This window comes from Argentina silus, assembly GCF_951799395.1.
Source record: "Argentina silus genome assembly, chromosome: 8".
Lineage (NCBI taxonomy): Eukaryota > Metazoa > Chordata > Actinopteri > Argentiniformes > Argentinidae > Argentina > Argentina silus.
In genome coordinates, this window is record NC_139662.1 from 12523507 (window position 1) to 12546232 (window position 22726).

At 41.7% G+C, this 22726-nt stretch overlaps 1 protein-coding gene across 1 annotated transcript in view; it reads right to left on the reverse strand.

Moving 5' to 3' along the window:
* megf6a (multiple EGF-like-domains 6a) overlaps window positions 1–21800 on the reverse strand; it is a 43212-nt gene extending 21412 nt beyond the window's left edge. The window contains exons 1-14 of the mRNA XM_083675065.1: window positions 21690–21800; window positions 17023–17145; window positions 14176–14301; window positions 6837–6959; window positions 6595–6717; window positions 6298–6435; window positions 4658–4780; window positions 4236–4358; window positions 3931–4101; window positions 2360–2491; window positions 1743–1871; window positions 957–1085; window positions 729–863; window positions 66–200 (exon numbers count right to left, since the gene is read on the reverse strand). Coding sequence (XP_083531191.1) covers window positions 66–200; window positions 729–863; window positions 957–1085; window positions 1743–1871; window positions 2360–2491; window positions 3931–4101; window positions 4236–4358; window positions 4658–4780; window positions 6298–6435; window positions 6595–6717; window positions 6837–6959; window positions 14176–14301; window positions 17023–17145; window positions 21690–21789 — 1810 coding nt within the window. The 5' untranslated portion in view covers window positions 21790–21800. The remainder of the gene's footprint in view (window positions 1–65; window positions 201–728; window positions 864–956; window positions 1086–1742; window positions 1872–2359; window positions 2492–3930; window positions 4102–4235; window positions 4359–4657; window positions 4781–6297; window positions 6436–6594; window positions 6718–6836; window positions 6960–14175; window positions 14302–17022; window positions 17146–21689) is intronic.
* Window positions 21801–22726: the final 926 nt, after the last annotated feature.

Below are 22726 nucleotides of genomic sequence, written 5' to 3' on the forward strand. Positions count from 1 at the left end.
AACAAAAATAGAAGAGTGTGGACTTTCATTATGGTAGTTGTCGGTTTGTCACATTCTCCACCTACCTAGGTCACAGTTGTTCCCATGGAAACCCACCGGGCACTGGTGCAGACAATCGCCAGTGACGTGATCACAGGGTTCTTCTGATGGACAATCGCATGCCTTCTTGCAGCCAAGGCCATAGTGGCCTCTGGCACATTCTGCAGGAGTGGAACAAAAACACAGGTAATTAAACAGCCTAGTTGTGAGGCCAGGAGTTTTTCTTAATCACGTGAGGCCTGACCAGGAAAAACTCTAGCATGTAGTTTTGCACTTTACTGTCCCCTTTTGGCCACACTTAATATTGTGAAAATGTTAATATGCTACATTTTCTAATAGCGCAAATATGTGCATATCCTTGCAAACAAACAAAACGTCAAATCAGTATATAAAGGCCAGTGGTCGACCTCAACACCAGGTTTTAGAAAGGGCTTTGTTTGGACCAAAACAGCGTTCTTCACTGAATGTTCATTATCATGTAATCTAATTTATTGATCACTACTGATTTATCATGGCCATTTAGCACTATTTTAAAGCTCAAATCTACACTCTGGACCTTTAAATACACATGAAATCCACCTATATCGTGTGTGTGTGTGTGTGTGTGTGTGTGTGTGTGTGTGTGTGTGTGTGTGTGTGTGTGTGTGCATGAGTGTTTGTGTGCGCGAGTTTTCTCCTGGATAACTGACCCTCCTGGCACCTCTTGCCCTGGTAGCCAGGTTTGCAGACACAGAATCCATGGCGCCGGTGGCACTCCTGGGTGTTCTGCTGGACACACTGACACTCCTCAGAGCAGCCGGGGCCATATGCCCACTTAGGGCAACCTGTAGAGACACAGTACACAAAGGGTTAAACAGGACAATAGGCCAGGACAGGACACACATAAAGTAAAGGCAACAAGGCATTGTGCCACTCACGTAGGTGACAGAAGCGCCCATAGAGCCCTGGATCACACAGGCAGGCTCCGTAGGTGCGATGGCAGCGCCCGTTGTTGGCACAGTTACACTTCTTATTGCACAGTTTCCCATATAGGCCCTTAGGACAGCCTGCAGAACAACATCCACAAAGGTAAGAAGGGAAAGAGCATTATAACGACTGGTGGAGAACACTAATATCGACATACAATATTGATATTGTATATTGAAATTGTTGAAGGATAGCATTGTATTGTATTGAAGCCGTTTATCCAAGTCACATTATAATTCCTTTACTGACTAACTAGAAGGAATTTCTTGAAGACAATTTGTGGGATTGATCCAGCTGGCCTGTAGTGTGCATAGCTAGCGATAGTGAAACCTTGCACAAATCTCATTGCATGCTTTGAATTTGTATGTCATGTCTGCCACTCAGTCAAATCAAATCAAATCAAATCAAATTGTATTTGTCACGTACTGTACATCGCATACAGGAGTGGAGGGTTGAAAAATGTTGGTAAGTGAATGTCTTTTGACTGCTTACCCTTAAACTTATACCCGTGGTAAAATAGAAATGCCCTGATGTAAGTTTGGAGTCTTTTTCATATGAAAAGCTGAAAGACACAACACCACTGTGGACCAATGAAAATGGAGCATACCAAGGTTAGGCTGTGCTGTCAGGACAACCGCACAAACGTATGGGAAGTACAGTATCTTGTTTTGCCTGCGTGCCAATGGTCAAGTTTGGGTGAGAGGTCGTAGAAATAACATGATTCTGGATGTCCTCACCATCCTGGCACATGTCTCCACTGACGCCAGGCGGGCAGCGGCAGTGTCCGCGTACCGGGTCACAGCTGGCACCGTTCTTACACTTGCAGCTGAAGGAGCAGTTCCTGCCAAACATTCCCTCAGGACAAGCTGGGCAGATAGAGGTGTGTGTGTGAGAGAGAGAGAGAGAGGCGGGAGGGGGGGGGGGGGGGGGGGATGGCATTAAAATCTAATGTATGGTCAATGTGGCATCCACCACGTGGAGGGTCCGGCGTGAGCTCCAAAACCAAGAAAGCATTCATGCTTGTTGCGCCATCTGGAGCAGAATTCGGTGATAACAATAAAGAATGTACCTCCCCATCTGCTGTCAGCCAATCATTATCTTTATATCAACCGCAGAGCCCTTCTTGACCTATACAATCAACCAATCATGTCAATGCGGAGCTATCCTGAGCCTTCCACATTGTTACAAAATTTGGGAGGTGCACGGCATCGCCATACGGAATTTGGTTTGGCTTCCACACGCTGCCAGAGTCTATGGAATTGCATCATACCCTTTGTATGGACCATTCGAACCACAAGTGCCGAATCTTCCTAGAATTCATTTTCGACACTCTGGCTATAGTGCAAGAACTCACTTTGGTTGCAGACGACCCCTGTCCATCCATCAGGACAGTCACAGCGACCCTCCTCCAGGTCACAAACCCCGCCGTTGGAGCAGTCGTCACATGTCAGACTGCAGTCAGGGCCAAACGTGTCATTCAAGCACACTGGTTAGAGGAAAACAGGGAGAAGGAAAAGGAAGGTGACGAGGAGGAGATGGGGATGAAGACGAGGAGAAGGTGATAAAGAGGAGTGGAGGAGGAGGAGAGATTTGCACATTTTAGGAAAGAGGACAAACAAGGTTGAAAACAAGTAAAGGTTATAAAATACCATAAAGTGGCATGCAAATAAAGTTCTTGGTCCTTGATTCAGATTTCCATTCCCCACAAACACGTGCAAACTCCTACAGTAGAAACTTAACATAACAAAAAATGTTATACAGTAATTTACAAGACGTCCTTGAAGTACTTGATCCCAAAGCATATAGTATAGTACATGCTGACACCATAAGCAAACCACAACTGCCATGTCACTATTAAGTAACATCTGGACTGAACATGGTCCCACTTCCAACGTATTACAACTTAAAAGGCTTTATGAATCCTTTAAAAAACCATTTACAATGCCTATATAGATGCTTAACAAATCATTTACAGTATAAGCAAATGTAATAAGGGCATATGATTTGTGAAGAATCTCTGTAGGCCTTGCAAAGGGTTTGAGGCGGCTTCAATAAGCCTTTATAAACTGTTATTTTTTCAAACTGGGACCTGGGATTGATATGTGTTATGACAGCCCTAGTCTCATTCCCAGACAGTTCCACCCAAATGCACGATGTTCCTCCGGTATATGCTCCCCTACTCTGAAACATGGACATTATTCAGAAGAAGTTTATGATGCAGTTCTGTCATGTTCTGTCACGCAGTAACATCAATAAAGGATGTACAGAGGATTTGTTAGAGAAAACTAGTTCCCAAATGAAACGTTTTTGCTTGTTTGCCAATGGGTTATGGGAAAAGCGTATCTACCAGGCATGGCCAACACTGTGCTCCATGTTAGCCGAAGACCACAACCATCAATGGCCAGACAATCCGACTTGACTAGTGTTTTGCTCTGTCCTTTGCTCTCCTTTTGAGGATCAACCCAAGATGTTGCAAGATAAAGGGATACTTGCTGCAATTGCTGGCAGAGACGAAGACCAGGATAGTATGATTGCAAACGTAGACTTCAGGATGGTGTTAGGCTCACCTTCATTGGCAACGAATGGAGAAGACAATTGCAGAGCCCCGTTTGGAATTATACACTTGGCTAGTCTTCTTCTCTACCGGCTATTGCAGCAAGTAGAAGTTGATCATTCTTGACAGCAAAGGACACAGCTAAAACAAATGAAATGGGATTATCTGGCCATGACATTGGTGGTCTGTTTCTAAATGACTATTCCTACTGGTTAGACACACTGGCTGAGTGTGGGTTAGGAATACAACTGGATGTTTGACAAATACTTTACTCAATAATGTCACTCCCATAGAATTCTATGACCACTCCCTCTAAGGCCAACTTTGAGTGGTTGATATTCGAGGTTATGACAGCCCTACTGTTTGTATACCGAATGTCTCGGAGAGTGTGCTCTGGGCCTGTAGCTCTCCCAGGCTGTCCTCATAGTCATTGTAGCGCTCCAAAGCCTGGGCGTAGTCCCGCAGCAGAGTGATCTGGGGAGGGGGACGCTCCACCGCGATGCGACCATACCACACCACAGCCTCTACTGCCCTCTCCAGGGCTGGAGGAAGAAGGAGATAGAGGTCAATGACTGGGGAGCACGCACACTGTCTTAACTATAACTATTGCTCTTTCACAAACTGGTTGGATCTAAATTGGATCTTAGATCACAATTTGATGATGTGCTACACTTACGGATACAGGTGAGTCGGTCGTCGTCTAGCCTGTCTCCTAAACGACAGAAACACTGGAAGGATCCAGCTGTATTCTGGCACGTGTGGTCGCAGCCTCCATTATCCAAAAGACACTCATCCACATCTACACACAGACAGCAAAGAAAAATAAATAGCATCTAGAAGCCCCATCAATACAATACAATACTATATTTATTCCCTATTGTTTGCTGCTGCAAGTGCTTTAGTGTGAGCAAAGTGATCTAAATAAAATATTAGAGATCCATAAAAAGAAAATACAAATATAACAATATAACTTAATATTGAATAACTACAATAAATCATATTGAATGGAATAAACAAATAAATAACAATGGAATTTATAACTCTACAACTCATGTTTGATTGTATTTGATCAAGGAGGCACCACTGAGTAGACCATACCATCACAGCCACATCCGTCAGAGTTGAGACGATAGCCAGCCCCGCAGTAGCATTCGTAGCCCCCGGGGTAGTTGGCACAGTCCTGCTCACAGCAGGAGCTTCCTGCCTTGCACTCATCCAAGTCTGAGAGTGGGGAGGAGCAGAAGCCACATTTGATTTTTGGGATGCACCCCTTGATGTGGTATAGTAATACAAGCGACGGACAGGTGTGTTCCCTGAAAGCTTCATAGCACTAAGATCGTCTTGCTTCTTTTGGCTCTACAGTCCAAAAGTTGGGATTTGAAATCAGACACTTACTATGAGGTTAAAATAGAGATTCTTTGCTTATATTTAATGGTGTTTGTGTACATGTTGGTTTCATCATTCAGAAATTACAATACTTTTTAGGCATAGTCCCCCTATTTTAGGCCACAAAAGGTAATGAGACAGATTCACTAAATGTCCAATGTTATGTTCAGTATTTGGTAATAATCCTTTGCATACAATATTTAACTGCCTGTCTGTGACCCATTGACCCCACCAGATGCTGTGTATCTCCTCTCGTGATGCACTGCCAGGCTTGTACTGCAGCCATCTTCAGTTGTTTGTTTTGAGGATGTTGCCTTAACTCCCCTCTTCAGCAAATTAAATGCATGTTCAGCAAATTAAATGCATGCAGGATTTAAATCTGGAGATTGACTTGGCTTGACTTCCCTAGTTTCCCTAGTAAGTTTTGGGTCTGCTGTATGATGAAGCGCCGTCCAATGAGTTTGGAGTCATTTGCTTGCACTTGGGCTGACAAGATGGCTGCCCAAGCCATAACACCCCCTCCACCATATTTCACAGATGATGTGATATGCTGTTGATATTGGGCAGTTCCATTTTTCTCCACACTTTACTCTTGCCATCACTCTGGTACATGTTCATATTTGTCTCATCTGTCCACAAGACCTTTTTCCAGAGCTCTGCAGGCTCTTTTATGTACTTTTTAGCAAACCGTAATCTGGACATCCTGTTTTTGTGGCTAACTAGTGGTTTGCATCTTGCACCTTGTGTAGCCTAGTAGTTCTACTAGTGAAACGTCTGTGGATGGTAGTCTCTGACACATTCATGCCTACCTCCTAGAGAGTGTTCCTGATCTGTGGGGCAGTTGTTTGGGGGTTTTCTTAACCATAGTGAGCATTCTTCGGTATTTCTGACATTTCAGCCCCATAATGGTTTCCCTGACATTAATTGATGTCTCTTTGGTCCTCATGTTCACAGACACCAATAGCAAACTCCCAAGGCAAACGCAAAGCCGAGAATCAATACTAGACATTGAGAGCTCTCTTCTTGTGATTACACAAAATATGTGATGGAACACACCTGACTAACCAGAAACACCTGCCAATTGTCCCATCACTTTTGGGTGCACTGAAATAGGGGGACTAAGCATAAAAAGTGTAATTTCTGAATGATGAAACCAATATGTACACAGATACCAACAAATAAAAGCTGTGAATACAGTATCTACTGTAACCTAATAGTTATTGTTTGATTTTAAATCCGAACTTTTAGAGTGTCGAGCCAAAAGTAGAAAAAAAAGCTTCACTGTCCCAGCACTATATATAGTATACAGGTTTGTTGTTAAATTGTGATCTTTGCCGCTGCTCTTCTCTCACCTACACAGGTCTTCAGGTCGTCGTCCAGATGATAGCCATGGTTACAACTGCAAACAGGTCCACGGGTGGAGTGTCGACACTGGTGGGAACATCCTCCATTAGATGTCTCACAACTGTTCACTATCTCCATCTCAATGCCTGGGAGAGACAAATACGGATACTTGCAAACCAAAGAAGTGGCAATATTTCCTTAGGCCCTCTCCAGAAACAACTCTGAGCCACGAGACACTTGAGTTGATCTGAAATGATTGTGTCAGACAGTGCTACAGTCGGTGAAGTGAACGAGAGTTGACTCACGGTAGCATTTTCTACTATCTGAACCCAGCTCGTATCCCAGATTGCAGATACAGGTGAAGGAGCCTCGGGTGTTGTGGCAACCATGAGCACAGGCAGCCTGGCCAGTCCTGCACTCATCAATGTCTGCGAAACATTAACACAGATTATTCTTCGACTTTGAACATTGTCGTCATGAATAACAAGACCAGTAAAATCATAGTAAGAACCAAACAATTTACCAATAGTAATTAATGAGTATTTACCTTGGCAGCTTTGACCATCCTGTGCCAGTGCGTATCCAGGGCGACAGTCACATTTAGCACGCCCTCCGTCACTTCTGCATGTGTGCATGCAGCCTCCGTTCCTGGCTGCACAGGGGCTTCTCACTGTAACAGAGTGCAATTCACACAAATGCATAGACACACAAACTCAGGGATACACACACACGCACACACACACACACACACACACACACACACACACACACACACACACACACACACGCTCGCACGTACACACACACACAATTCATACAGTATGCTCTTGCCAGCATCTACCCTGTGGGGTTTGAGGGAGTAAAAGGGTAATTGTGTTATATACTGTAAATAAGATTGTGGTTATTTTTTCTTTGCACTAATGACCCATAATCACTTCCAGGTCTGCACCCCTGAGAGGTGAATGGGAAAGGAGTCACACTTACTGCACTGCTTGGACAAAATGGCTTTTTAGATTAAAAGAGTTCTGCAGCTAAGGGTAGCCATTTGCTGTATGGAAAGAGACACAGCTATGGAGATTAAGGGTATTTTTACAAAAATTTTCAGCCAATTTCTCAGAGGTGTTCTCCAAAATGTTCACGCATATGTGAATGCTCCAACTGAACTCAGACCCCATGAACTGAACCGAACTTACACCAACTCAGGAGGTGGTCTGAGCTGGGTTCACTTTAGGGTTCAATTTCGGTTCGCTTTTTTGGATGCAATGTGAGCGCTAAGCACTCCCAGTCCACTTGTCATTGGAATCGCTTTGTGAATCTCATGGCCCTCTGTGCTTACCCTACACGTCACATGCTCAATCAATATGCAATTACCCAAGAAATCAAGCCCAGTTTTTCAAATATTTTTCAAATATTGAAATGCATTTTTCCCAGGTCTGGCTCAGACAGACGACACAGCAAAATATCATTTTGTTCTGGATTTGATTACATTCTGATGTATCACTGTATCAAGGCAGAAGTGTGCTGAATCACAACGGACAGCATGAAGAAAAACTAGTCAAGAAAGTCGAGGAGGTAGGAATGCTTATTAGTCTGTGTTTTGTCTATTAATCTCCCAAATAGTTTCCTTTGAAAATATCAAGTACAATTTCAATGATGGTGGTCCATTTGTGTTCTCAAGTACTCATGCCAATTACTATTTCAATTAGGCCTACACCATTAGTATATTTGTAGAGATTAGTCATATTCATGAACATAGGTTGTTTTATTTGTCAGAAAAAGAGGCAAGAAAAAATTGTTAAGAGGCTGCATGAAACAAGCTCTCCTGTGAAGGGAGTCTTTTGTCGTGAGAAAACCAGTAAAAAAAAAAAGGAAAAAACCCTGGTCATTGTACTGATTCACTTTTTGTATACAATGTATAATCAAATAAATGTGTCCTGCATCATATTGTTGTTGTCTTGACGACGCTGCTAGCGATGACGCAAATTAATTCAATTTCTACCACCAGTTATTGTCAAAAAGCCTTTGCTGATTTTCATTTGTAATGTGATACGCTCATTAGTGGAAATAGATTTAATTACATTTCAACAAAATAGAGAAAAACTGGTGGAATCCGCCGCAGGTGAGTTTGCCTTGCTCTATTTTAGGTTTAAATAAGCGGGAATACTTTACATTAAATTGCTCCAATACTTGTGTAGTAAGATTACTTCTGTGGTAAATGACCAACTTACAGCATGTTAATGTTGTTGGTAGTATAATGACATAGTTACTACACAGGTAGGGGCAACTGTAGGCCTACTCACTGTAACGTGAAACCAGAGGCTCTTTTTCAAGCAGTTAGGCAGAATCCTAACTCAAGACGTAGGATAGAACTGCACTTTACTCAGATTTAGGCTATTTGCAAACTTCTTCCTCCAAATCCTTACTTCAGGTGCTTCATTCATTGTCAGACAGGTGGTTGTTGCACAACAACAGATGCATGTCACATTTGTATGTCAGAAAACTGAACCATTCGTGTGAGAAGGTGGAATATCTCTAGCAAACTGACAGGTAGGCCTAACGCATGGCGAAGCAGCTGAAATAGATGTGGCAATTATATATAGAGGATTTGGTGTGCAAGTGACATTTTCAGAATGTTACAGGAGAGCAGAAATAAAACTTTCTCAGCCGTTGTATTGTGATGAGTCTTTGTTGGTACCATCTAAGATCTTTAGATTATTTTATCACTTGAAATATCTCATGAAGAGCTTTCTATTGATATAAAAAGTAATTTTGGCCCAAATGTAATTTCTGCACCTTGCGCACCAACCCCTTGAAATGACGTAGGTATTTGCCTGTTTCCAGATCTTGTTGCATCATAATGCTGTTGTTTTGAGAACATTTCTAGCAATGACTAAATTAATTACATTTCTCAAGTCAAGTTTGACTAGACAATTGGACCACAGCGTCACATAGCATAACGTTTTTAATTTGATCAAACAAAATGGAGAAAAACTGGTGGGAGCCAGTGAGTTCGCCTTTAAATAGGTGGTAAAACTTTAGCCTAAACTAAGTTGCTCCTGTAGTAGCAGTAGTAGTAGTCTTAGTAGTAGCCTAGTAGCAGTAGTAGTAGTAGTAGTAGTAGTAGTAGTAGTAATAGTAGTAGTAGTAGTCGTAGTTGTAGTCGTCATAGTAGTAGTAGAAGTAGGCAGTAGCCTAGTAACAACATCTGAACACTAGCAGCACCCCGTTCGAGTGAGTTGTCAATAGGCCTATAGACGCGCCTTTACCAGCTTGACCAACACCTCTGATATAGAAACAGACACCATGGAATACTCCATACACCCCGTCCTCAATCATTAATTTAACTAAATGCATGCCTAGGCTAATAATTGGAGAGGTGACTATGGATCGGTCTCTGTCCGTTTGTATGTCGCTTTATCTCCGACACTACTGGAGCAATGTTGTGAAACGTGGGTGAACGATGCGTCTTGCCATACAGATGGGACATGTAAGACATTACACTGATTGGCCCAATGTTGACGAAACTTGGGTGAATGATGCGTCTTGAAATAGAGATTGTTATGAGTTTCGAGGTGACGCCGATTAATCTGGTGATGGTACGACTAAAGTGATCAGTTATCATTTATCATTTTCTTTTGGTTTTCAAATAATACTGTCAAATCCTTAGAATTTAATCAAATAAGCACTACAAGCTACGGTAACTTTTCACCTCAAATCAGTGGACTGCCTGAATTGCTGTAAGAAGCAAGACTGACAATCAAATAAGCACTACGCGTTCCCGTTAACTGTTCACTAATACGTTGAATAATTGTAACATTCATACAAGGCGGGGCGCCACATCATCCGTGGGTGACAACATGTCTGCAAAAAATACCCATAATAGAATACCCTTTCTTCTTAGATCGCTGGAAAGTAATTCATCCGACAGACACAGTTTGATCAAATATCAAGTCAAATCGTGGGACTTTTGCTGAGCGCGCAATTCCAAAAACAGCTGTTTGTCAGCAAAAGAGCAGCGTAACAGCCTACAAAGTTAAAAGGGACGCGCTCAATCACAGAGAAATATGGCTCCAAGATCAACAATTTTGAAGATCAGCATCAAAACCAAACAGCTACCTGTTTTTTATCTTGAAAAAACTGCAGCAAATAATCTATAGACAATGGATTATCGAAGAATAATGATTGACAGAAAAATATACAGAAATCTATAATCTATGGATCGGATATGGAAGAAACAGAAAAAAACAAAGAGGATTTGGAGGAGAGGAGAGTCCAGGTGGAAATTAAGGCGAAACAGGTGGAGGAGGTAGAGAAAGTGACAAAGTAGATGGAGGAGAGGGAAAGAAAGACAGAAAGAGCAAGAGATGAGATGGAGAGGAGAGGGAAAGAGGTGGAGGAGAGAGAGAGGGTGGTACAGGAGAGAGAGAAGGAGGTGAAGGAGAGAGAAGAGAGATTACAGATCAGCGAGAAGGAGACCGAGAGAGGATATTAAAAAAATTCAAGAAAACAGAGGTGGAGAAAGAGAGGGAGAAGATTGAGAAGGAGAAAGAAAAGGATATTGAATGGGTGAGAAAAGAGATGGAGGGTAGAAGAGGTCGAGAGAGGGAGAAAATCCTGGAGGATAAAGAAAGGGAGCTGAAACATATGAGAAATTAGATGAAGGTTATGAAATGGGCAGAGAGAGAGAGAGACAGGAATGAGAAGGAGAAAGAAAAGGATGTTGAACGTGTGAGAAACCAGATGGAGGCAAAGAAGAGGGTAGAAGAGGTCAAGAGAGAGGGAGAAAATCCTGGAGGAGAAAGAAATGGAAGTGAAACAAGTGAAAGCAAGAATGGAGGAGATGAAGAGGGTAGAGGTGGAGAGAGAGAGAGAGAGAGAGAGAGAGAGAGAGAGAGAGACAGGAATGAGAAGGAAAAAATGAAAAGAATGTTGAACAGGTGAAAAAGGAGATAAGGTTGACGTAATGTTTTTCTCTAGATCTCGTAATATTGATTCCAATGATCTGCATATTTGTACCCTGAAAGGAGCCCAAATTGAACAAGTCCCTCATTATTAAGTACCTGGTCATTTGGATAGATGATGTCTTTTAAAACAAACATGTTGAAAAAGTGATCAAGAGTTTGTTTGACAGTTAGACTTGTTTTTTTGTAAAGAAATAAGTCTTGCTTCATCTTTGATAATAGGAATAAGATTGTCCAGGCAATGCTCCTCCCTGTCCTCAACTACAGTATGGTGACACAATTTACATACAGTACAATGAGTAATGGTTCTTTAATGACTAGACCCGGTTTATCACTCTGCTCTGTAGTTCATTCCTAGGGATAGCTCCCACACCAACCATTGTCTTTTGTATCAGTATGTGGGTTGGGATTCTTTGAGTTTTAGAAGGGCTTATTTTATTTTTTGTATTTGTATTTAAAGCAGTTTTTTAAAAATCTCATTTTACCTCACATTATTGTTTTTATGGTGACTTAGTGGTGATCAGACTTTTAATTTAATGTCCTACAAGTGTCTACAGAATAGGGAAGAATTGTTTTTAGCTGCTGTGCTCCTCAGACATGGAATGATCTTCAGGCTAGACCGAGGTTGTAGCACTTGGTCTCTTACTCTTGTTTTAAGTCCTTGGTTAGGGACCAGCTTTCAGAGACTTGTTTAATGAATGTGTGTATATATTGTGTTGTGTTTTAAGGTGTTGTTTAATCATATTTGTATTGTAACAGGGCATAACTGCAAAAGAGACCTCAGTCTCAGTGTGTCTCCCTGGTTAAATAAAGGTTTAAAAAAAGAAAGAAAAAAATGTCTACATACAGTAAGGACTACATTATATATTAGAGTATGGTCACATGGTCAGGAAAAGCTCCTGACTGTAAATAGGGTGCGTCATGCCATCTATTTAATGGACCATTGGACACATACTGACTATATTTACTACACCATTATGCATACATCTATGACTATTTAGCTAAATGACAGAGAGCAGAGAGCTGCACACAGTTGACACTACTGTATAGCATGTCTACTCTAGCTTTAACTGACTGTACAAAGAAGACCAAGTCAGGGGCAGAATTCAATTGGAAAATCCCATAGAGCTCTAAAGTGGCAACAATGCAGCCATTCATTATCCAACATACACTCAGTAATTGTTGTGTAATTAATCACATGACTTTAGACTTTGTTATTGGGGAGTAACCACCTAATTCCACAGTGTGGGATTGATTGAATTCCAGTTAAAGATGGCTCTGGTAAGTCTCATGTGGGGTCGCCAAAGCAGTCGCCAAAACGATGACAGTCCAGACTGGCCAGACTCACTCCCAGACCTCAGTGGGGTACAAGACAAGAGGAATTCTGAAGCCGGCCAAAATGTACAGTAGTTCAACATTTAGAGTTATTACAGTTCAGACTTCCAACAGCTGCCGGCTCTGTTTTACAAGCTCATAAATTATTGTAATTGTATTTATTTTCCCTCTTTTGGTGCTAAATTTGGGCCTGTGTGTGTCTTGTATCATAACCATTTAACTATGACTTAAATTCAATTGGACTTGGAATTTTGTTGACATCTCGCTGCGTATTATTTTGTTTAATGTGAAATCAGCAACATGAAATTGCATATGTTCATACATATTTTGTTAAATAAGATACTACTTAACTAAGACCAGGGGGTTTTCTTGGTCAGGTCATGTGGTGAGGAAACACTCAGGGCCCTGAATATACAGTATATGATTTAAAAGATCATCAACCACAACATCTGAAACTAAAGGGTCAGTCAAACCAATGGGCTTGTGATCGGGATGAGAACCATCAGGTGTGTTTACCTATGCCAACACTCCTGAAGTTTGTGAGGTTCAACAGACCCTCAACCATGGATGGAAATTAAGCTAGCACGCTAGGCCAAGACTAGTATTTTTCCGAGCTGTTTGTGACACATTTGGCCAACTAGCCCATGGGGCCAGTGAGATTTTATTTGTTGTTGTGTAGCTGTACATTTATGGGAAATAAATATGTGGTAGTAGATCACATGCCCATATTCAAAATGATGTGTTTGCTTTAGCCATTGCATATTTTGGAACATGGACTAGTAGAGTGTCACACGGGCTAGTAGAAACTGCAGCCTACGAGATGGCTGGCTCATGCCTGCCCACAGTAAAAACTGAATTTCCTCTACACAACCTGACCAGGCCTCATTAGACCCATGACACTATAAACTCACCATAGCTGGACAACCCATTACACTCTCTAGGCCCAAGTTAGTAACTTGTAGCTTGACCTCTACAGTATATGGGTTCATATCAAAATGGGAAACACAATGACCACATGTGCAGTTTGTTTGTAGCACAACTTTTACGAGGGCTGGAGTATTTTCACGGTTTTCATGGGCCTTGCTGAGGGAACAGCAGGTAAGGAAAGACACAAGGTTGGATCTTTTTAGGTACACAAATGACATCAGATCTGCTCTGCCCTTTTCCACGGACAGGAACCTTTGTCAAAGCGTAGACAACGCAGGCTGCGTTACAGTATGATGTTTATTTTACCTCACATACTCAACATGGCTAAGATAAATAGGCCCAGACTGCTTGCAAAAAACAGATCCATAGAATTTACCCTTACTTTGGAACACTTTTAATTGTTTTAAAGAATAGGCTACAGAGTTGAGCATGTTCCACCCATATTTAAAGCCAGCATGTAGTGCATAGGTATCCAGTTTAATGTAACACGTTTTTTGAGACGTTTTTGTCAATTGAAAGCCAAGTGCAAGAACTGTATACCCTTCCTGTCACTTTAGATGATTGCAACCTCTGAGCCGTGAGAGGTGTACACACACATACACACACACACACACACACACACACACACACACACACACACACACACAGTCTGGTGATACTCACGCTTGCAGTGTTTGCCGTCCTCTGTGAGCTGGTAATTGTGTCTGCAACGACACTGGTAGTGAGTGGGTGACAACTGTACACAGTCCTGCTCACAACCTCCATTGCTGATGGCACAGAAGTGGACGGCTGAGGACAAAGAGGCAGAGACAGAGCCTGGATAAACTAACAATTCAAGGTGATATATGCACATCCATTACATTTTATAAATGCACTGTGTATTCTATCTATCTATGTAATAAAATGGGGAAATTGTCAACACAATGTTTAACGGTCCCAAGAGTTTCATGAAGCAACTTTTCAGCAACTGGGTCCTCATCAACCTGAGTTAGACCATTGGGCCATACAACACTAGGAGCATCCAGGGTGTAGGTATTTCCTTTTTTATTCACATGATACAGTACACAAAGATGTTGCTGTATTAAATGTTGGGGACCATATAAATGACTCGTCCTTCATTCAGAATATATCTTATATTCACTGTGCCATGACTAATATTACTGTAAAAACATGAAATATTCTTTGACTACTTCTAACTTTTCCAACCACATGTCTTGAAGGAAAATGGGGTGCTGTATAAACAGTCACATAGAGGGACCACACACCACACAAACATTTCAAACATTTGATTTATTTGAACTCAGCTCTCGTTAATTTACAGATTTCGTCAGCCCAGTACTACCACACCTGATTACAGTTAAATCAGTCATGGTTCAGAGACTGAAGACCAGGATTAGTTGATTATCTAAAACAGGTGTGTTGGTGCTGGGCCGAAACAAAAGCGGAGTTGAAGAACACCCTGGCCTTATGTGAACCGTATGCCACTCAGAAATTACGTTTTGCTCTAGGATGACCTCGGACAAGGGAATCACATTTTTCGGATAAAACACACACAAACCCCATCTGCACTCCGCTTCTGGAATGTGACGTTCGCTGACCCCTCCGCTCGCTTTCTGTTTTCCCTTAAGTTGCCATCTCGGAACAGAGGCCAATAATAACACAGTGAAAGGCCAGAGCAAATTGGTTTTTCTCTGCTCCATTTGAGAGCTATCTGATGTGGGTCGATAAGCATATGGACAGTACCTACAGCTCATAACAGAGCAGTATTTATGGTGGTAGCCTTTTTCATTGCTCTTCAGAACTTTCCTTCTCCTCGTGATCTTCCTCAGTCTCAGCCTGTCTGACTGACACTGCTGAGGCTTGATTGTGATTGAGCAATCTAATTAGCATACAAAATAGGAAATCTGAGAATCTGGAATTAATTTACATGCAGTTACTGGTTTTAAAATGTAGAATTAAACAACAACAACAACAAAAACAACAACAACAACAACAACTGATCCTGGAACAGGAACAAAACCTGCATTGAATCGTTAGTGTAGTCTGTCTCTGGTTAGACTTAATGGTACTTGCCCCCACTCCCGCTTCTTTCCACTCTGAGGTTTTGCTGCACTCTTGTTTTGGTTTCAGGAGAAACCACAGGAATGAAGCCCTCGCCTAAGGGGGTTTGAGGCCAAGGTATGTTCTTGTGTGGGGTGGGAGTGAGAACCTTTTTTCCTGGCTCAGGCTGGTTGGTAACTTGGGGTCATCCAAGTATGCATGGGGACAGTTGCAGCTACTTAGGTTTGTGACATTTAAATCAAATTAAATATGGTTTATTTATCCATTTATCCATCCTGGGCAGTCAAAAAAGGGTAAACGCAATTTCATAAATGTTTCTGTTCAAACTTTTCCAGGAGGTGAAACTTTCATTGAAATAAAAACAAATAAATGAGTGTTTGTTTAATTAAAACATTTGCAGGGGTGGATCAAACTTAGAGGGTTGTTAAAGATATTTTGCTCATTCAAAAATTTCACACAATTTATGAATGGCGTCTCAAAATGTTGCTTTACATTTTGGTAAGCATCCTTGAGATCAGCTGCCCTTTATTTAAATCAGCAAAATCAAGTCTTCATGAAAAACATAATATGAGAGGGTTCAGGCAGTTTGTTTGATATATGCCATCAAAGGTTTCATGCCATTAAAGTAGCCTGATTAAATCCAAATAAATAAGTCAATTTACTCCTTGCTTCTGGACTACAAACAGTCGCCATATGGACAACCGCAGTGAATCTAAAATGAGTGCATATGTCAAAGCAAATGTGGGTGAAAGACCTTGCAGTCGTATTGAGAAGATAGTGTAAGAATCCATGCACATCCATCCAGTGTAGTTCAGGACCCCATTTGGAGTATTAAAACTTCAACAATATGAATGGGCTACAGTGCTGTGGTAATTATTCATTAAAAATAACAACCCAAGGGTTATTCATAGCAACGCCGTTAAACTTTATCCACACTACCTGCTCAAAGCCAGCAGTGTTTCACAGAGTCTCAGAGCTTCCCATGGCCTGCAGTTCAGGAACTCTAAAATCAATCAGAAAGTCAACCTGACACAATGTGTGCCAGAGTCATGAGAGAGAGGTCGGCTGAAACACTCTACTAATATAGTGCTGGATCTCGCAGGGAGAACAGGCAAGATCTATCATGTGAGAGAAAGAGAGAGAGAGCGAGACACTTCTGTATACTGGGCTACTGCTGTGGACACAAACCTGCTCTGACAAGGCTGTGGAACACTGGGAAACCTATGCCATTACCAACACAACAGGCTCTTTGATTCCCTTCTGACTCAAGCAAAAAAGGTGGAGACCCCTCTTTTCCCTCTTTGATGTGAGTCCAAGCCTCACAGAGCCTATACACTCCAGATGGTGGGGGCTTCACCAATACAGTATGTTGGACCTGATCTGCATACCCCCCCCCCCCCCCCTCTGTTGACCTCAGATGACCTCTCCACTGTCCATTGGGTTTCTTACTGATGCAGGTCCGGGCGTCAATGTGTAGACGGGTGCCTGGGTTGCACTCGCAGTAGAACGAGGCTCTCGTGTTCACGCAGCGGTGCTGGCAACCCCCGTTGTGTACCTGACACTCGTCAACATCTGGGGAGAAGAAATTACAGACATAATGTGAGAGACATGGAAAACACCCTTTTTGTGGTTGGGTTAAGTAATTCACAGATCAATAGAGTACTACATGTTCTAGGCGAGCTTTACCCCAGAAGTCCTCTAAGCCTATTATATGGAAGCCTTAAACATTAAGAAAGCAACAACGTAGTAATAACAAATTAACTATCTGACACACATATCATCATATATTCAACAGAGGGCACCAACACAAGAGGAAACTATGAAATGACAGTGTTCACGAGGTATTTTTCGCTTCTTTTGTCTTCATGCCTGGTGCTCTATATGGGTCAACTTGGGTAGGTAGACCTGAAAGGGACTCTGGAGGACTTTCTAAAAGGAGGCAAATCCTAGCTCTGACCTCAGAAGGCTCAGACGTAGAGCATGGGTTGTTAAAACATGACCGTGTGATAAACAATAAATGCCTGTAGTGATCAGCCAGGGAATTACCATGTCAGGCCTTGAGTTATGTTGGATTTATCATGGTACCGTGAGGGTTCTGAAGAATTACAGCAATGACTGGACAGCAATGACAATCACTCTACTTATCTGGGGGAGGGAAGGTTTTTTCCCTTACAGAGCTGAAAACATTGGCAAGCGGTTTCTCTCCTTCAGTTTCTAGAAGAGTATATAATAATTTACTGTCTGTGTTGTGCTTGGACGAAGTCAAAGTTGTTGTTAGATCAAATTAACTGAAAGTCCATCAACAGCCAAAGCAAACAAAAACTTGTGTCCTCTTCATTTACAAACCATCTGATCGCCAGACACAATAAAATCTATGTTCTCAACCACAGTCTCTGATCACTGAGGGAGGTCAAGAGGTCACCATGATGTTTATACATACACTTTCCCTCACCCTAATCCCCACAGACAGTTGTGAGGCCAAGTGATTATGTTGGGTGCCAGAATTTGTGATCATCATCTGTTTTCACATGGCTATGTACATTAAACACTTCTACCCAAAATGTGGAGCACAGAGACCCAATGATAGAAGGATTTATGACTTTCCTACTTTACAGCCAAGGGAGAATTTACTGCTGAAGGGCTTAAGGTTGAGAATTGTTAAGAAGAGAAAAAATACAGACATGTCAGAACCAATTTGTGGAACCACATGATGCAAGCTGGAAAACACAAAAAAGCGGGTCTTACGAAATATTTATCAATGTTCTATGAATGCTCTATAGAGGTTGTTATTGATTTAAAGTTACCTTGGCATAATGACATAAAGGGAACAGTGGCCTGAAAACAAAGTCATGTCAGACAGACAACAACCCCATGGGGCAGTTTAATGTAGGACAGGGGCAGGAAAGACCTTAAGTGCGGGGCACTTGACTTCAACCTTGATTAGAGGACGTCTCTCTCTCTGTTGGTGATTACGTAGTTATCTCGGCACTCTCTCTGAGGCGGCCAATGATTAAAGGGCCTGGTTTACCTCTGAAATAGCACTCCTGTGAAACATATTAAAGGGCTTCCTATTCTCCTCAAGTAGATAAAGAGTAATGGCTGACCCTTGGGGGCCCTTAGATGTCCGGCATCCACTTTGACATGATATGGGCTCCTACTGTATCTCCTGTTGTGTTGGCAACCACATGTATATTCTGTCAGCGAAAGATCTGTGTTTTCTCAATTGTTCTCTCAAGGTGGGGTAGGCAATTTGACATGCAATATGTTTTAGGTAACATATGTTTTAGGTAACACTTTACATCTTACAGTTATAATGTGCATCCTCCTGCTACCAAAAGGGTGAAATTTAGGCTGTGGCTACTATGGATGTCAAAATTGCAGTTATACAGGTCATAAATATCAAGGCACAAGGCACAACAAAGCAAATTTTAAGTTAAAGCATTGTTGCTGTTTCCAGAAATCATCAATCAAACTTCTTCAAGTACTTTTATAAGGCAGAGTGCAGTATGACAGACACAGCCAAGTGGCAGATCAAATCCATAACCACATCAACAGAACACTAATGGAAAAACAGAGATCCGCAGTCCACATGCCACATGCCACGCCTTAACTTCTAGAAACTGCAGTGCTGAACTATTTTATTTTGTTTAAATCAGCAGAGCAAACACATTATTAGCATTTTATTCATCTCATGTTTTTAATATGTATTGTATGAAGGATTCACAATTAGCTGGAAACTAGAAGTTCGATCCCCGCTTAGGGCAAGCTACTCTACCCCGCCGTTCCTTACAATATGATAGGAGTCTTCAAACACAGCCTCCTAACTAGTGATTGCTACAAGGTAATAAGGACCACCTACCTAAGATCTGCAAAGAATCTTCATGACTGTGGCTTGGAGGGCTAGCTCCTACTACTGCACTGGTGTCTCTCATACACAAGCTAGGATAAACAGGGATGCAATGGGACTATGGCCAGAGTTAGCTGAGATGGTTTTAGTCCTCTTAGGACCAATATTCTTCATCGTTTTTTTGTTGTTGCTTCAAGCCTACCAAGGTATGGACAGCAGCATAACTTTCATTTGCAAAAATGCCATTTCGTCCAAAAAGTGTCAATGGCATAATTTTTTCAGTAACTATTTGTGACCTTTGCTGTGTACTGGAGGTGATTTGTACTAAGTCATATTACTGACATAGTACATTCCATAGTACATACAGTACTACATATTACATTGTGTATACTGCCTCACTGCTGCTACTTAGACTAAATATTGTTATTGAGTTATTGCTTGTATTGCACCTTACCTTATTTTCTATTGTGTATTGTTATTTTATTTATTTTTTACCTGCATTGTACTGTTATTCGTACAGTTTACCACCTGTATCCTGTGCATATGACCAATAAACTTTGATTTGATTTGCTCTTGTCATGAGGTAGCCCTGCCTGCGACTTCTAAGCCCAGATATAGCCCTCGTACCTCAAAGATGTATTCTTGGTATAATGGTTTACGTACAGTGCCCTAAGTAAGTTATGGGACAGTTAAATCAAACAAATACTATGAGGTTTGAAATCAAACAATTACTATGAGGTTAAAGTAGAGATTCTTAGCTTTTATGTGATTTGTGTACACATTGGTTTCACCATTTAGACATGACAACACTTTTTATACATAGTTCCCCTATTTCAGGGAAGGTATTAGCAAACATTAGAACCACTAAAACCACTAACCACTTTTGTCAAAAATGTCCCAAGCCCGATTCTAACCAGCGGCCTTCGGGTTGCAAGTCTTGGTTGTACGCACGCTCACCAACACCAACCGCCAACACCAACAACCAAAGTAGTCTTCCTTTTGTATCATAACTATGAGAATTTTGTCATGTAATCTGACAAATAGGAAAAGTGCTTGAAGGTCAATATTTGCACGTCTAGATTATGCTACAGGGGGATGCCCTCTTGGTATAACGGTTTACGTCTGTGGCATCCATCCAGGTCCAAACCCAGCCAGTTACACTGTAATTTAAACAATATGAAGTAGTAGGCATAACATAAATCATGTGCTATGATTTAAAGTGAAAGTGCAACCAGGAATGATTACCAATGCAGTGTGCGTGAGCACAAAAGTAGCAACACTGCAAATTACAGATAAATAATCGAGAAACAAACGAAGAAGTTTAATCAAAGACTATTGGTCTGACAGCTATAAATCCATTTTGGTCTGACAATCAAGTCAATTTCAAATGAGGCCTGTTTTTTGGTTTGTTTTTTTACTGGGAGTTTTGTCTGATGATTGAGGAATAGAGATGTTTACTTTATCGTTTAAGAACTAAGGATGTCCAAAAATGTATTCCGTAACTTGGGTGTTGAATCACATTCTCACTTCAAATCATTCCATTCCATGTCTGCTTCCCTCTCTCTTTATCAAACTCTCTGTATTGTTTTCTCTGTCAATCACTCTCTCTCTCTAACTTATTAAAGTGAGGAAGGGAATTCCTCAAACTTCTGTGCTGAGCACAGAGCGATCCTTTCCTGCATCTCTGACAGGTGAGGAGAGACTTCCTGGGAGATGTCTTCCTGGACATTCCCTTTTAACAGCGGTACAAATACGAGCAGAATCCCTCAACTCCAAAATACCTGTGTCACATTATCTCATTCCCACATGGTCAGGAAAAACTCCAAATGAAGGGTATGAGTGGACTCCAAACTTCAAACTCTGATCCTTTAATGTTTTACAAAGCCATTCAGTGCACAAAAGAAGTATCCTTGTAACCTTCTCACGAAAGCATACATTACTTGCCAATTCATCCGCTAATCTTAGTCAAGACTTGACGAGAAGGGATATTTAAATGTCATTCGGGAATCACAGTGGCTCATTCCAAGACACTGTACCCTGAAAGTGGTTTTCATTCCACTATTTCAAACCCTACTCTGATATCTGAAACTATTCTGACTGACTACCCCTGAAAACACAATTAATTGCGAAATTCATATAGAAGATTGTGATGTAGTCTCATCCATACCCTAGTCTCATCCTAACCCTAACCCTAACCCACAGGATGACAGAGATGATGATGAAATAGCACTGCATCATGCATTAAGTACAGTGCATACCTAGGACTCACCTGGACCCAAGTATCCCACGTTATAGCGGTTGTATCCATAGAAGCAGGTGTCACAGTTTCTGCCATGGTACCTGTATCGGCCGAGTCCATTTGCTCCCATACTTGGGCTGAATTGACTCCAAATGCTCACTAAAAGCACCAGGAACCAGTCCAGGGATCCCATGGTCAAACAACACTGTGAAGAGGAGATACAAAACCTATACAGAACTAAACCTTGAAGGGTCAAGACAGTTTAGAAGCTGACTCTCTGGGTTTGCTTACGTACAGTATAGTAAGAGATTTTGGGCATTTCAGGCATTCTCCTCGTCTCTCTCTCTCTCTCCCTCTCTCTCTCCCAGCTTTGACAGACATACTGTACGTGTTGCTGTTTTCCTGAGAAGCTCCACCCTCTCTCTATTCCTCCCTCCCTCTCCCCCTCTCCCCCTCTCCTTTTCTCTTCATCAACTGAGTGCAGGTTCACTCTCTAACTCCTTGTTCCTCCCTCTTCCTGCCCCCTCCAGATACTGCACAGTGACAGTGACATACAGTGAGGGAAAGTTTATATAATTTGAGTGATAATATGGGATTATAATGGTTTCCTGATGTTGTCTACATTTTTATCCTATATGCTCGATGAGAGAGGATAATTACTGGTGTATTTAGCAGACATTACATACTGTAGGTCTATGTTTGTCTTTACAGTTTAATGTGGACCAGTGGGCCGATTTCTTTTGTTGCAGACTGTTCCTGAAGTTAGCGCATGAGGATTATGGGAGCACAGTGATGGAAGTGATTAGCTGGGGAGAGTGAGGAGGAGTCCTCGGTGACTGCCCTCCTCAACACATTATCCTTTGAACCAAAACAGCACTACAGCATTTCTCTGCTATCCTAAAACACGAGGGCTATAAAGTCCCTCTTCAAAATTATCCACACCAAAAAATAAAGAAAATCATTTTTCCAGAGGACAGGAAACTCGTTCCAAAAGAGTTCCCAAGATATTGAGTTACACCTCAATGTGAAAGATTTCAAAGCTGATCTCTCTCTCTCTCTCTCTTTCT